This window comes from Pezoporus occidentalis, unplaced genomic scaffold, assembly GCF_034315485.1.
Source record: "Pezoporus occidentalis ecotype Australia unplaced genomic scaffold, CSIRO_AGI_Poc_V1 ctg1209, whole genome shotgun sequence".
Taxonomy (NCBI): domain Eukaryota; kingdom Metazoa; phylum Chordata; class Aves; order Psittaciformes; family Psittacidae; genus Pezoporus; species Pezoporus occidentalis.
In genome coordinates, this window is record NW_026913005.1 from 1 (window position 1) to 16302 (window position 16302).

Consider the following 16302-nt stretch of genomic DNA (forward strand, 5'->3'; position numbering starts at 1 on the left):
TGTGGGGCAATGGGAGGGGGGAGCAGTGGGGCTGATGCTGGACCCCCCCCCCCCACTTTGCCCAGGTTCAAGCGCAGGTATCGCCTCAAGTACGTGGAGAAGAGGGCGTTCAGGGCTGTGACGTGAGTGTGACCCCCTCCTGCCCCATAAGTGTGGGTCTGGGCCCCCCAAGTGTGGGTCTGGACCCATAAGTGTGGGTCTGGGCCACCCCAAGTGTGGGTCTGGACCCATAAGTGTAAGTGTGGGCACCCCAAAAGTGGGTCTGGACCCATAAGTGTAAGTCTGGGCCCCCAAGTGTGGGTCTGGACCCATACGTGTGGGTCTGGGCCCCCCTGACCCCCTGTTGTCTGTTCCAGGCTGTGATGTGGATCCCATTGGATGTGTTATCCCAATAAACCCTTTGGCACAAAGGCTGATCCCATTGGATTCTATGGGGGGGGTGGGGGGTGGAGTGCAGATGGGTCCGGATCAATCACTGGTTATACTGGGATCAATCACTGGTTATGGGATCAATCACTGGTTATACTGGGATCAATCACTGGTTATAGTGGGATCCATCACTCGTTATGGGATCAATCACTGGTTACACTGGGATCAATCACTGGTTATACTGGGATCAGTCACTGGTTATATTGGGATCAATCACTGGTTATACTGGGATCAATCACTGGTCATACTGGGATCAATCACTGGTTAAATTGGGATCAATCACTGGTTATACTGGGATCAATCACTGGTTATACTGGGATCAATCATTGGTTACACTGGGATCAATCACTGGTTATACTGGGATCAATCACTGGTTATATTGGGATCAATCATTGGTTACACTGGGATCAATCACTGGTTATACTGGGATCAATCACTGGTCATACTGGGATCAATCACTGGTTATATTGGGATCAATCACTGGTTATACTGGGATCAATCACTGGTTATACTGGGATCAATCACTGGTTACATTGGGATCAATCACTCGTTATGGGATCAATCACTGGTTATACTGGGATCAATCACTGGTCATACTGGGATCAATCACTCATTATGGGATCAATCACTGGTCATACTGGGATCAATCACTGGTTATACTGGGATCAATCACTGGTTATACTGGGATCAATCACTGGTCATACTGGGATCAATCACTGGTTATATTGGGATCAATCACTGGTTATATTGGGATCAATCACTGGTTACACTGGGATCAATCACTGGTCATACTGGGATCAATCACTGGTCATACTGGGATCAATCACTGGTTATATTGGGATCAATCACTGGTCATACTGGGATCAATCACTGGTTATACTGGGATCAATCACTGGTTATACTGGGATCAATCACTGGTTACACTGGGATCAATCACTGGTCATACTGGGATCAATCACTGGTCATACTGGGATCAATCACTCGTTATGGGATCAATCACTGGTTACACTGGGATCAATCACTGGTTACATTGGGATCAATCACTCGTTATGGGATCAATCACTGGTTATATTGGGATCAATCACTGGTTATACTGGGATCAATCACAGCTCCTACTTGCGCAGGGGGCGGAGCTTAGGGCCAGCGTAGGGGCGGGGCTTATCCCGCGCATGCGCAGTCGCAGCCATGGCCGCGCCGCTCCGCGTCTCCGTTGTCTACTGGTACCGGGGGGGGGGCTTTTAATGAGGGGGGGCCCCATTGATCTCTATGGGGGTCACTGTTGGGGGGGGCCCCATTGATCTCTATGGGGGTCACTGTTGGGGGGGCCCCATTGATCTCTATGGGGGTCACTGTTGGGGGGGCCCCATTGATCTCTATGGGGGTCACTGTTGGGGGGGCCCCATTGATCTCTATGGGGGTCACTGTTGGGGGGGCCCCATTGATCTCTATGGGGGTCACTGTGTTGGGGGGGGCCCATTGATCTCTATGGGGGTCACTGTGTTGGGGGGGCCCCATTGATCTCTATGGGGGTCACTGCGTTGGGGGGGGGGCCCATTGATCTCTATGGGGGTCACAGTTGGGGGGGCCCCATTGATCTCTATGGGGGTCACTGTGTTGGGGGGGGGGCCCATTGATCTCTATGGGGGTCACTGTGTTGGGGGGGGCCCCATTGATCTCTATGGGGGGGTCCCATTGATCTCTATGGGGGTCACTGTGTTGGGGTTGGGGGGGCCCTGTTTTGGGGGGGGGGGTGTCTCCCTTTGCAGGGTGTCCCCCCCCCATTGACTCTCCCCCCATAGCGGTGCCTGAGGCTACAAACCCAAGGTGAGCCCTGATTGCCCCCCCCCCTCCCCATTCCCCCCCCATTTAACCCGGGGGTGACACCCCCCCCCCCCCCCCATCATTCCCAGTTCCAGCAACTGAAGCAGGAACTGGAGCGGCGCTTCCCGGGAGCGCTGGAAGTGGTGAGGGGGGGTCACAGGTTGGGGGGGGCATTGGGGTGATGGGGGTGACATTGGGGTGATGGGAGGTGACATTGGGGTGATGGGGGTGACATTGGGGTGATGGGGGTGACATTGGGGTGATAGGGGCTGACATTGGGGTGATGGGGGTGACATTGGGGTGATAGGGGCTGACATTGGGGTGATGGGGGCTCATTGGGGTGATAGGGGCTGACATTGGGGTGATGGGGGCTCATTGGGGTGATGGGGGTGACATTGTGGTGATGGGGGTGACATTGGGGTGATGGGGGTGACATTGGGGTGACGGAGGTGACATTGGGGTGATGGAGGTGACATTGGGGTGATGGGGGGTCATTGGGGTGATGGGGGTGACATTGGGTGATGGGGGTCACACTGGGGTGATGGGGGTGACATTGGGGTGATGGGAGGTTCACACATTGGGGTGTGGGAGGGTCTCACCCATTGGGGTGATGATTTGGGGGGGGTCTCACCCATTGGGGTGATGATTTGGGGGGGGTCACACACATTGGGGTGATGATTTGGGGGGGTCTCACCCATTGGGGTGATGATGGGGGGGTCTCACCCATTGGGGTGATGATTTGGGGGGGGTCTCACCCATTGGGGTGATGATTTGGGGGGGTCTCACCCATTGGGGTGATGATTTGGGGAGGTCTCACCCATTGGGGTGATGATTTGGGGGGGGTCTCACCCATTGGGGTGATGATTTGGGGGGGGTCACACACATTGGGGTGATGATTTGGGGGGGGTCACACACATTGGGGTGATGATTGGGGGGGGTCTCACCCATTGGGGTGCCCCCCCCCCGCAGCAGGGGCAGGGCACGAAGGAGGTGACAGGATGGTTCGAGGTGACAGTGGGGGGGCGCCTGGTGCACTCTAAGAAGGTGGGTGCCCCCCCCCCGAACCTTGGGACCCCCCCCCATGGTGGGACCACCCCCCTTTCCCTCCCATATCCCCCCTTTTTCCATTCATTTCCTGCTCTTCCCACCCCTTCCTTTCCATTCCCTCCCCTTTCCTTCCATTCCCACTCTTTTCCTGCCATATTCCCCCCCTTTCCTACCATTTCCCCCCCTTTTCCTTCCCATTTTCCCACCCCATCCCCATCACTTCCCACCCTTTTCCTGCGATATTCCCTCCTCTTCCCTATCATATTCCTCTCCTTCCTTCCATTCCCATCTCTTCCCTTCCCTTTCTTTCCCTATTCTCGCCTATTTTCCTCTTCCCATTTCCCCCCTTTCCCTTCCATTTTCCCTTCCATTTCCCCCCTTTCCCTTCTGATTTCCCCCATTCCCCCCTTTTCCCTTCCATTTTCCCCTCCTTTCCCTTCCATTCCCCCTCTTCCCCCTTTTCCTTTCCATTTCCCCCCATTCCTCCCTTTTCCCTTCCATTTTCCCATCCTTTCCCTTCCATTCCCTCTTCCCATCCTTTCCTTCCATTTTCCCCCATTCCCCTTTCCCATTTTTCCCCTTCCATTCCCCCTTATTCCCACCCTTTCCCTTCCATTTTCCCCCTTCCCTGCTTTTTCCCTTCCATTTTCCCACCTTTTCCCTTGCATTCCCCCTTATTCCTATTTTTTCCCTTCCATTTCCCCCCTTTCCCTTCTGATTTCCCCCTCTTCCCACCCTTTCCCTTCAATTTTCCCCCATTCCCCCCTTTTCCCTTCCATTTTCCCATCTTTTCCCTTCCATTTCCCCCCTTTCCCTTCTGATTTCATCCATTCCCACCTTTTCCCTTCCATTCCCCCATTTCCCCCCCCATTCCCCCATTTTCCCCCCTTTCCCTTCCATTCCCCCTTATTCCCACCCTTTCCCTTCTATTTCCCCCCATTCCCACCCTTTCCCTTCTGTTTCCCCCCATTCCCACCTTTTCCCTTCCATTTTCCCAACTTTTCCCTTCCATTTTCCCACCTTTTCCCTTCCATTTTCCCACCTTTTCCCTTCCATTTCCCCCCTTTCCCTTCTGATTTCATCCATTCCCACCTTTTCCCTTCCATTCCCCCATTCCCCCCCTTTTCCTTCCATTTTTCCCCCTTTTCCCTTCCATTTTCCCCCCTTTTCCCTTCCATTTTCCCCCCTTTTCCCTTCCATTTTCCCCCCTTTTCCCTTCCATTTTTCCCCCTTTTCCCTTCCATTTTCCCCCCTTTTCCCTTCCATTTTCCCCCCTTTTCCCTTCCATTTTCCCCCCTTTTCCCTTCCATTTTCCCCCCTTTTCCTTCCATTTTCCCCCCTTTTCCCTTCCATTCCCCCTTATTCCCATTTCCCCCCCCATATCCCAATCCCATTCCCCCCTTCAGGCCGGCGCCGGCTTCGTGGACTCAGAGGCCAAGCTCCAGCGCATCCTCAACGCCATCAGCGCCCTCCTGCCCCCCATGTAACCCCCATCCCATCCCCATTCCCATCCCCATTCCCAACCCCATTCCCAACCCCATTCCCAACCCCACAGCGCTCCATGACGGGCACAGCCAAAAGCAATGGGCTGATCCCCGATGCACGCGCCATGGGATGCATCCTTCATCCCTCATCCTTCATCCTTCATCCTTCATCCATCCTTCATCCCTCATCCCCCTTCCTTTATCCCGCTTTCCGCTGCCCCTGCAGAACACCGGGATCAATCCACCGGGATTTAATTAAGTTTTTTTTGTTTTTTTTTTTGGTGGTTGGTTTTTTTACCCCATCCCTCCCCCATGGAATTCCCATTCTTGGAATAAACGCATGGAAAACTGACCGGGAATGGGCTTCGGGTGCTGGAGTCCGTGCTGAGCAGAGGGATTAAACTGGAACTGGGGGGATTAAACTGGAACTGGGGGGATTAAACTGGAACTGGAGGGATTAAACTGGAACTGGGGGGATTAAACTGGAACTGGGGGGTTTAAACTGGTATCGGGGGGATTAAACTGGAACTGGAGGGATTAAACTGGAACTGGGGGGTTTAAACTGGAACTGGGGGGGATTAAACTGGAACTGGGGGGATTAAACTGGTACCGGGGGGATTAAACCCGATACCGGAGGCATTAAACCCTGTACTGGGATCATTAAACCCGGTACCGGAGGGATTAAACCCGATACTGGAGGCTTTAAACCCTGTACTGGGAGCCATTAAACCCGATACGAGAGGCATTAAACCCTGTACTGGGAGAATTAAACCGGGTACCGGACGCATTAAACCCGGTACCGGAGCCATTAAACCCGATACCGGAGGCATTAAACCCTGTACTGGGAGCATTAAACCCGGTACCGGAGGCATTAAACCCGATACCGGAGGCATTAAACCCTGTACTGGGAGCATTAAACCCGGTACCGGACGCATTAAACCCGGTACCGGAGGCATTAAACCCTGTACTGGGAGCATTAAACCGGGTACCGGAGGGATTAAACCGGTACCGGAGCCATTAAACCCGGTGCCGGAGGCATTAAACCCTGTACTGGGAGCCATTAAACCCGGTACCGGAGGGATTAAACCGGTACCGGACGCATTAAACCCGGTACCGGCGCCCTGAACGGCTCCGTCCCCGTTACCGGCCCCGCTCCAAGATGGCGGCCGTCCCTCCCCTCCCTCAGCGGCCGCGGTGCATGACGGGTAACGGGCGGCCGCCATCTTGTGGCGGGAAAGGAGCGGGAGCACCGGCAGCGCCTTCCCCCCCCCCCCCCCCCCGTTTTCTTTTGCTTTCCCCGCCCCCAACACCGGCACCGGCACCGGCACCATCCGGTAACGGCGGCTCCGGGATGGGGGTTCGGGCGGTGGAGACGCTTCCCTTTTAGTCCCGCCTTCCGCACGGAGCCGGGCTCTGCTTGTCCCCGAGGCCGGCAGCTGATTGGCTGCGCTCGACGTCAGTCCACCGCGGCGCGCACAGCTATTGGTCGAAGGGGCGCGGAGGCTGCTGGGAGTTGTAGTCCGAGAGGCGCTGAAAGGGGGGGGGAGCGGCGGGGCCTGCTCCGCCGTGAGGCCCCGCGGCCCCGTTCCCCTTCGGGGCCGACCCCGGTTCATTCCCCCCCGGCCGCCACCACCACCACCACCACCCAGGCAGGCTTCTGAGCTCCCGTTATGGCTCGTACGAAGCAGACAGCTCGGAAATCCACCGGTGGCAAGGCGCCGAGGAAGCAGTTAGCCACCAAAGCGGCCCGGAAGAGCGCTCCGTCCACGGGAGGGGTGAAGAAGCCGCATCGTTACCGGTAACGGAGCGAGGGCCTCGGGGGGTAAACCTCGGGTTCGCGTTTACCCGCTGTAAGCGCCTCTTCTCCTGCCCTCCGTAGCCCCGGCACGGTGGCGCTGAGGGAGATCCGGCGGTACCAGAAGTCCACGGAGCTGCTCATCCGGAAGCTGCCGTTCCAGCGCCTCGTGCGGGAGATCGCGCAGGACTTCAAGACCGATCTGCGCTTCCAGAGCGCCGCCATCGGAGCGCTGCAGGTCCGGGACCACGGCCCCGACATTGCCCCTTTAACGGCCCCGCCATTGCCCCTTTAAGGCCCCCCCATTGCGTCTTTAACTCCTCCCCCCCCCCTTGCCCCTTTAAGGCCCCCCCTTGCCCCTTTAAAGCCCCATTGCCCCTTTAACCCCCCTCCATTGCCCCTTTAACGCCCCCCCACTGTGCCTTTAACACCCCCCCATTGTCCCTTTAACCCCCGCCATTGCCCCTTTAACGCCCCCCCATTGTGCCTTTAACGCCCCCCACCATTGCCCCTTTAACGCCCCCATTGCCCCTTTAAAGCCCCCCCATTCCCCCTTTAATGTCCCCCCGCCATTGCCCCTTTAACGCACCCCCCTTGTGCCTTTTATCCCCCCCCCCGTTGCCCCTTTAACACCCCCCACTGTGCCTTTAATGCCCCCCCATTGTGTCTTTAACTCCCCCCCAATTGCCCCTTTAAAGCCCCCATTGCCCCTTTAATGCCCCTCCATTGCCCCTTTAACGTCCCCCCATTGCTCCTTTAACCCCCCCCATTGCCTCTTTAACGCCTCCTCCTTGTGCCTTTAAATCCTTCCATTGACCCTTTAACCCCCCCACTGTGCCTTTAACACCCACCCATTGTCCCTTTAACCCCCACCATTGCCCCTTTAACGCCCCCCATTGCCCCTTTAACACCCCCGCCATTGCCCCTTTAATGCACCCCCGTTGCCCCTTTAACTCGCCCCCTCCATTGCCCCTTTAAAGCCCCCCCATTGCCCCTTTAACGCCCCTCCATTGTGCCTTTAAACCCCCCATTGCCCCTTTAACGCCCCTCCATTGTGCCTTTAAACCCCCCATTGCCCCTTTACCCCCCCATTGTGCCTTTAACGTCCCCCCATTGCCCCTTTAACCCCATTGCCCCTTTAACCCCCCCGTTGCCCCTTTACCCCCCCCCCGCTGCCTCTTTAACGTCCCCCCATTGCCCCTTTAACACCCCCCACTGCCTCTTTAACGGCCCTCCATTGCCCCTTTAACCCCCCCGCCATTGCCCCTTTAACACCCCTCCATTGCCCTTTTAATCCCCCATTGCCCCTTTAACACCCCCCATTGCCCGTTTAATGCTTTAATGCTTCCCCATTGCCCCTTTAAGCCCCGCCTTGCCCCTTTCACACCCCCATTTCCCGTTTAATGCCCCCCCCATTGCCCCTTTAACCCTTTCCAGCACCATTCCCCCCTCTTCACATCAATCCTCCCCCCATTCCTCCCATTCCCATTCCCCCCATTCCCATTCCCCCCATTCCCCCCATTCCCATTCCCATTCATCCCATTCCCATTCATCCCATTCCCATTCATCCCATTCCCATTCATCCCATTCCCCCATTCCCATTCCCCCCATCCCCATTCATCCCATTCCCATTCCCCCCATCCCCATTCATCCCATCCCCATTCATCCCATTCCTATTCATCCCATTCCCCCCATTCCCATTCATCCCATTCCCATTCAACTCATTCCCATTCCCCCCATTCCCGTTCATCCCATTCCCGTTCATCCCATTCCCATTCCCCCCATTCCCATTCAACCCATTCCCCCCATTCCCATTCCCCCCATTCCCATTCAACCCATTCCCCCCATTCCCATTCCCCCCATTCCCATTCCCCCCATTCATCCCATTCCCATTCATCCCATTCCCATTCCCCTTCCCCCATTCCCATTCCCCCCATTCCCCTTCCCCCCATTCCCCTTCCCCCCATTCCCCTTCCCCCCATTCCCATTCCCTCATTCCCATTCCCCCCATTCCCATTTCCCCCATTCATCCCATTCCCATTCCCATTCATCCCATTCCCATTCCCATTCATCCCATTCCCATTTCCCCCATTCCCCCCATTCCCATTCATCCCATTCCCATTTCCCCCATTCCCCCCATTCCCATTCATCCCATTCCCCCCATTCCCATTCATCCCATTCCCATTCCCATTCATCCCATTCCCATTCCCATTCATCCCATTCCCATTCCCCCCATTCCCATTCCCCCCATTCCCATTCCCCCCATTCCCCCCATTCCCATTCCCATTCATCCCATTCCCCCCATTCCCATTCCCCCCATTCCCATTCATCCCATTCCCATTCCCCCCATTCCCTTCTTCCCATTCCCATTCCCCCCATTCCCATTCATCCCATTCCCATTCCCCCCATTCCCATTCATCCCATTCCCATTCCCCCCATTCCCTTCTTCCCATTCCCCCATTCCCCCCATTCCCATTCCCATTCCCGTTATCCCCCTGACTCCGGCCCCATTCCCGACAGGAAGCCAGCGAAGCCTACCTGGTGGGGCTCTTCGAGGACACCAACCTCTGTGCCATCCATGCCAAGAGGGTCACCATCATGCCCAAGGACATCCAGCTGGCCCGGCGCATCCGTGGCGAGCGCGCTTAAGGCAGGAGAGATTCCGGTTGGGATTTGGGATACACCGGGATAGGGGTAAAGGGTAACGGGATGGGATGGGAAGAGCGTTCCCACAGCGATCCCAAGGGATTTATGAATGGGGTTTGGGGAGGTTTCTTGGCCTCTTTTCTTTTTGGATGCTTTTGGAGTTCCCTCTGGGTCCACCCACGGTTGGAATTCCCGTGGTTTCTACACGATCCCGATGGATTTGGGGTTTATTTTGGGGGAAAAGGTGGGATTTGGGGTTGATTCCTGCTGGTTTTATCCCCTGGGGTCTTCCTGGCTGAATAAAGGGGACCCGTCCACATTCCCTGGATGAATCCCAGCTCCACGTTATTCCATATGGAATTGGGGGGGGGGGGGGGGGGGTGTCTGCTCGATGGGGGGTGATTCCAGAGCTGGGGCATTCCTCATGAATATAGGGGTTATCCGTAGGGTTATCCATGAATATAGGGGTTTAATCCATGAATATAGGGGGCTATCCATGAATATAGGGGTTTAATCCATGAATATAGGAGGTTATACATAAATATAGGGGTTTAATCCATGAATATAGGGGTTTAATCCATAAATATAGGGAGTTATCCATGAATATGGGGGTTTAATCCATTAATATAGGGAGTTATCCATGAATATAGGGGTTTAATCCATGAATATAGGGGGTTATCCATGAATATAGGGGTTTAATCCATGAATATAGGGGGTTATCCATGAATATAGGGGTTTATCCATGAATATAGGGGTTTAATCCATGAATATAGGGGCTTATCCATGAATATAGGGAGTTATCCATAAATATAGGGGTTTAATCCATGAATATAGGGGGTTATCCATAAATATAGGGGTTTAATCCATGAATATAGGGGGTTATCCATAAATATAGGGGTTTAATCCATGAATATAGGGGGTTATCCATGAATATAGGGGTTTAATCCATAAATATAGGGGGTTATCCTTGAATATAGGGGTTTAATCCATAAATATAGGGGGTTATCCATGAATATAGGGGTTTAATCCATGAATATAGGGGGTTATCCATAAATATAGGGGTTTAATCCATGAATATAGGGGATTATCCATAAATATAGAGGTTTAATCCATGAATATAGGGGGTTATCCATGAATATAGGGGGTTATCCATAAATATAGGGGTTTAATCCATGAATATAGGGGGTTATCCATGAATATAGGGGTTTAATCCATGAATATAGGGGGTTATCCATGAATATAGGGGTTTAATCCATGAATATAGGGGGTTATCCATGAATATAGGGGGTTATCCATAAATATAGGGGTTTAATCCATGAATATAGGGGGTTATACATGAATATAGGGGGTTATCCATGAATATAGGGGTTTAATCCATGAATATAGGGGGTTATCCATGAATATGGGGGTTTAATCCATGAATATAGGGGGTTATCCATGAATATAGGGAGTTATCCATGAATATAGAGGTTTAATCCATGAATATAGGGGGTTATCCATGAATATAGGGGTTTAATCCATGAATATAGGGGTTTAATCCACGAATATAGGGGTTTAATCCATGAATATAGGGGGTTATCCATGAATATAGGGGGTTATCCATGAATATAGGGGTTTAATCCATGAATATAGGGGGTTATCCATGAATATAGGGGGGATGCCCAAGGGGGTTATTCCATGGGGGGGTTCCATAGGGTGGGATTGGGGTTAATCCATGTTTAAGGCAGTAATAAAGGGATTGGGGGGGGATGGAGCCTGTAATGGGGGGGGCACAATCCCAGTGTACCTCAATGCATCCCAGTGCACCCCAATACATCCCAATGCATCCCAATACATCCCAGTGCGCCCCAATACATCCCAGTGTACCCCAGTACATCCCAATGCATCCCAATACATCCCAGTGCACCCCAATATATCCCATTGTATCCCAATACATCCCAGTGCACCCCAATATATCCCATTGTATCCCAATACATCCCAGTGCACCCCAATACATCCCAGTTCATCCCAGTACATCCCAGTGCACCCCAATACATCCCAGTGCACCCCAATATATCCCATTGTATCCCAATACATCCCAGTGCACCCCAATACATCCCAGTTCATCCCAATACACCCCAGTACATCCCAGTGCACCCCAATACATCCCAGTGTACCCCAGTACATCCCAATGCATCCCAATACATCCCAGTGCACCCCAATATATCCCATTGTATCCCAATACATCCCAGTGCACCTCAATACATCCCAGTTCATCCCAATACACCCCAGTACATCCCAGTGCACCCCAATACATCCCAGTGTACCCCAGTACATCCCAATGCATCCCAATACATCCCAGTGCACCCCAATATATCCCATTGTATCCCAATACATCCCAGTGCACCCCAATATATCCCAGTGCACCCCAATGCATCCCAGTGTACCCCAATGCATCCCAATACACCCCAATACATCCCAGTTCATCCCAATACACCCCAGTACATCCCAGTGCACCCCAATACATCCCAGTGTACCCCAGTACATCCCAATGCATCCCAATACATCCCAGTGCACCCCAATATATCCCATTGTATCCCAATACATCCGAGTGCACCCCAATACACCCCAGTGCACCCCAATACATCCCAGTGTACCCCAATATATCCCATTGTATCCCAATACATCCCAGTGCACCCTAATACATCCCATTGTACCCAATACATCCCATTGCACCCCAGTACATCCCAGTGCACCCCAATACATCCCAATGCATCCCAATACATCCCAGTGCGCCCCAATACATCCCAGTGCACCCCAATACATCCCAATGCATCCCAATACATCCCAGTGCACCCCAATGCCCTCTTCGCCCCCCCCGCCAATCTGCACGTAGCCACGCCCCCAGGAGGCGTGGCTTCCCCGCCGGCCTCTCCCCCACACCACGTGGTTATCACATGGCACATCCAACATGGCTGCGCCCAGGGCGGTGAGTTACGGCCGTACCCTTGGGGACGTCCCCGTTATTTACCACCCCCCCCCATTTCCGGGTCCCCCCCAATTTCTGGTCCCCCCCGTTATTTCCGGGTTCCCCCCCATTTCCGTGACACCCCCCCTTATTTTCGGCCCTCCCCCCCCTCCCCCATTTCTGGGTCCTCCCGCCAATTTCTGGGACACCCCCCCGTTATTTCCGGGCACCCCCGTTATTTCTGGGTCTCCCTCCCCCCATTTCCGGTTCCCCCCCCCCCCATTTCTGCCCCCCCTTCCCCATTTCTGGGCAACCCCGTTATTTCGGGGTCCCCCCCATTTCCGGGTCCCCCTGTTATTTCAGGGTTTGCCCCGTTATTTCCGGGTTCTCCCCCCATTTCCGGTCCCCCCATTTCCGGATTCCCCCCACAATTTCTGCCCCCCCTTATTTCTGGTGTCCCCCCCCCCCCCCCAGCATTTCCGGGTCTCCCTCTCCCCATTTCCGGTCCCCCCCCATTTCCAGGTCCTCCCCCATTCCCCCCCCGTTATTTCCGGTTCCCCCCCCATTTCTGGATTTCCCCCCAATTTCTGACCCCCCCCCCATTTCCGGGTCCCCCCCATTATTTCCTTGTCTCCCCCCCCATTTCCGGATCCCCCCCAATTTCATTCCCCCCCCCGTTATTTCCGGGCTCCCCCCATTATTTCCGGGGCTTCCTCCCCCCATTTCCGGATCCCCCCCGAATTTCTGCCCCCCTCCATTTCCTGGTTCCCCCCATTATTTCCGGGTCTCCCTCCCCTTATTTCCAGATCGCCCCCCCCCGTTATTTCCGGGTCCCCCCCTTATTTCCGGTCCCCCCGTTATTTCCGGGTTTCCTCCCCCCATTTCTGCCCCCCCCCCCCCATTATTTCCGGGTCTTCTCCCCCCATTTCCGGATCCCCCCCCCGAATTTCTGCCCCCCCCCCCGTTATTTCTGTGTCCCCCCCATTATTTCTGCCCCCCTCCATTTCCGGGTTCCCGTTATTTCCGGGTCCCCCCCATTTCCGGGTTCCCCCCCCCCCCGTTATTTCCGGGTCCCCCCCATTATTTCCGGTCCCCCCCCTTTCCGGGTCCCCCATTTCCGGGTGTCGTCCCCCCCCCCCCCCCCCATTTCCGGGTCCCCCCATTATTTCCGGGTTCCTCCCCCCATTTCCGCTTCCCCCCGTTATTTCCGGTCCCCCCCCGTTATTTCCGGGTCCCCCCCCCCATTTCCGCCCCACTTCCGTGCCCCCAGGGCCCCGTGCACCGGCTCCTGCAGGGCCTCAGCCGCTGGTTCTATGAGGCGGAAACGGCGCTGGATTGGGCCGAGCGCCTGCGGCGGCTGCGGCTGCAGCGGATGAACGCGTGCGTGGGGCGGGACCCACACTTATGGGGCGGGACCCACACTTATGGGGCGGGATCTCGTTTAGGAGGCCAGACCCACACTTAAGGGGTGGGACGTCGCTTATGGGGCCAGACCCACACTTGGGGGGCGGGACCCACACTTATGGGGCGGGATCTCGTTTATGGGGCCAGACCCACACTTATGGGGCGGGATCTCACTTATGTGGCGGGACCCACACTTGGGGGGGGTGGGACCTTATTAATAGGGTGGGATCTTGCTTATTGGGCCAGACCCACACTTATGGGGTGGGATCTCGTTTATGGGGCCAGACCCACACTTACGGGGCGGGATCTCGTTTAGGGGGCCAGACCAACACTTAAGGGGTGGGACGTCGCTTATGGGGCCAGACCCACACTTGGGGGGCGGGACCCACACTTATGGGGCGGGATCTCATTTATGGGGCCAGACCCACACTTATGGGGTGGGATCTCGTTTATGGGGCCAGACCCACACTTATGGGGCGGGATCTCGTTTATGGGGCCAGACCCACACTTGGGGGGCGGGACCCACACTTATGGGGCGGGATCTCGTTTAGGGGGCCAGACCCACACTTAAGGGGTGGGACGTCGCTTATGGGGCCAGACCCACACTTGGGGGGCGGGACCCACACTTATGGGGCGGGATCTCGTTTATGGGGCCAGACCCACACTTATGGGGCGGGATCTCGTTTATGGGGCCAGACCCACACTTATGGGGCGGGATCTCGTTTAGGGGGCCAGACCCACACTTATGGGGTGGGATCTCGCTTATGGGGTGGGACCCACACTTATGGGGCGGGATCTCGTTTATGGGGCCAGACCCACACTTATGGGGCGGGATCTCGTTTAGGGGGCCAGACCCACACTTATGGGGTGGGATCTCGCTTATGGGGTGGGACCCACACTTACGGGGTGGGATCTCATGGGGCTGGGGGGTGTTCACTTATGGGGAGGGACCCCCCACTAATGGGGTGCAGGGGGAGCGATGGGAGTGGGGAGCACCAACAGGTGGGGGGGGAGGCAGGGGCCTGCATCCATGTTATGTGGGGCAGACCCATAGTTCTTGGATGCAGCCCCATACATGTGGGGCAGACCCATAGGGGTTGCACCCAGCCCCATACACGTGTGGGGCAGACCCATAGTGGTTGGATGCAGCCCCATACACGTGGGGCAGACCCATAGGGGTTGCACCCAGCCCCATACACGTGGGGCAGAGCCATAGGGGTTGGATGCAGCCCCATACATGTGGGGCAGAGCCATAGTGGTTGGATGCATCCCCATACATGTGGGGCAGACCCATAGGGGCTGCACCAAGCCCCATACACGTGGGGCAGACCCATAGTGGTTGGATGCAGCCCCATACACATGGGGCAGACCCATAGTGGTTGGATGCAGCCCTATACATGTGGGGCAGACCCATAGTGGTTGGATGCAGCCCCATACACATGGGGCAGACCCACAGGTGCTGCACCCAGCCCCATACACGTGGGGCAGACCCATAGGGGCTGCACCCAGCCCCATACACGTGGGGCAGACCCATAGTGGTTGGATGCAGCCCCATACATGTGTGGGGCAGACCCATAGGGGTTGGATGCAGCCCCAAACACGTGGGGCAGACCCATAGCGGTTGGATGCAGCCCCATACACGTGGGGCAGACCCATAGGGGCTGCACCCAGCCCCATACACGTGGGGCAGAGCCATAGTGGTTGGATGCAGCCCCATACACGTGGGGCAGACCCATAGGGGCTGCACCCAGCCCCATACACGTGGGGCAGACCCATAGTGGTTGGATGCAGCCCCATACATGTGGGGCAGAGCCATAGTGGTTGGATGCAGCCCCATACACGTGGGGCAGACCCATAGGGGTTGCACCCAGCCCTATACACGTGTGGGGCAGACCCATAGGGGTTGGACGCAGCCCCATACACGTGTGGGGCAGACCCATAGGGGTTGGATGCAGCCCCATACACGTGGGGCAGACCCATAGTGGTTGGATGCAGCCCCATACACGTGGGGCAGAGCCATAGTGGTTGGATGCATCCCCATACACGTGGGGCAGACCCACAGGGGTTAAATGCAGCCCCATACATGTGGGGCAGACCCATAGTGGTTGGATGCAGCCCCATACACGTTGGGCAGACCCATAGGGGTTGCACCCAGCCCCATACACGTGTGGGGCAGACCCATAGGGGTTGGATGCAGCCCCATACACGTGGGGCAGACCCATAGGGGTTGCACCCAGCCCTATACACGTGTGGGGCAGACCCATAGGGGTTGGATGCAGCCCCATACACGTGGGGCAGACCCATAGGGGCTGCACCCAGCCCCATACACGTGGGGCAGAGCCATAGTGGTTGGATGCAGCCCCATACACGTGGGGCAGAGCCATAGTGGTTGGATGCAGCCCCATACACGTGGGGCAGACCCATAGGGGCTGCACCCAGCCCCATACATGTGGGGCAGACCCACAGGGGTTGGATGCAGCCCCATACATGTGGGGCAGAGCCATAGTGGTTGGATGCAGCCCCATACACGTGGGGCAGACCCATAGGGGCTGCACCCAGCCCCATACACGTGGGGCAGACCCATAGTGGTTGGATGCAGCCCCATACACGTGGGGCAGACCCATAGGGGCTGCACCCAGCCCCATACACGTGTGGGGCAGACCCATAGTGGTTGGATGCATCCCCATACACGTGGGGCAGACCCATAGGGGTTGGATGCAGCCCCATAC

At 55.9% G+C, this 16302-nt stretch overlaps 2 protein-coding genes and 1 long non-coding RNA gene across 4 annotated transcripts; all 3 read left to right on the forward strand.

Moving 5' to 3' along the window:
• Window positions 1-22: 22 nt before the first annotated feature.
• Window positions 23-410, forward strand: LOC134157830 (uncharacterized). Its single transcript, XR_009962482.1, has 2 exons — window positions 23-122; window positions 357-410. It is a non-coding gene; the product is annotated as an uncharacterized LOC134157830 (long non-coding RNA).
• Window positions 411-1497: 1087 nt separating this feature from the next.
• LOC134157831 (selenoprotein W-like) lies at window positions 1498-4853 on the forward strand. 2 transcript variants are annotated; one of them, XM_062607230.1, is made up of 5 exons: window positions 1498-1649; window positions 2229-2253; window positions 2340-2393; window positions 3223-3294; window positions 4704-4853. In XM_062607230.1, the coding sequence occupies exons 1-5, from the start codon at window positions 1615-1617 to the stop codon at window positions 4782-4784; spliced, it is 267 nt and encodes an 88-aa protein (XP_062463214.1). In that variant the 5' UTR covers window positions 1498-1614; the 3' UTR covers window positions 4785-4853. The 2 variants fall into 2 exon arrangements, with proteins under 2 accessions (XP_062463214.1, XP_062463213.1); XM_062607229.1 differs by having other exon boundaries at window positions 1524-1649; window positions 3220-3294.
• A 1590-nt stretch (window positions 4854-6443) lies between these two features.
• LOC134157832 (histone H3.3A) lies at window positions 6444-9270 on the forward strand. Its single transcript, XM_062607231.1, has 3 exons — window positions 6444-6579; window positions 6661-6814; window positions 9097-9270. The coding sequence occupies exons 1-3, from the start codon at window positions 6452-6454 to the stop codon at window positions 9223-9225; spliced, it is 411 nt and encodes a 136-aa protein (XP_062463215.1). The 5' UTR covers window positions 6444-6451; the 3' UTR covers window positions 9226-9270.
• Window positions 9271-16302: the final 7032 nt, after the last annotated feature.

Coding starts and splice junctions, on each gene's coding strand:
- LOC134157832 (XM_062607231.1), top strand. CDS start 6,452: ATGGCTCGTACGAAGCAGACAGCTCGGAAATCCACCGGTGGCAAGGCG. Junction 6,580..6,660: donor AAGAAGCCGCATCGTTACCG/GTAACGGAGCGA, acceptor TGCCCTCCGTAG/CCCCGGCACGGTGGCGCTGA. Junction 6,815..9,096: donor CCGCCATCGGAGCGCTGCAG/GTCCGGGACCAC, acceptor CATTCCCGACAG/GAAGCCAGCGAAGCCTACCT.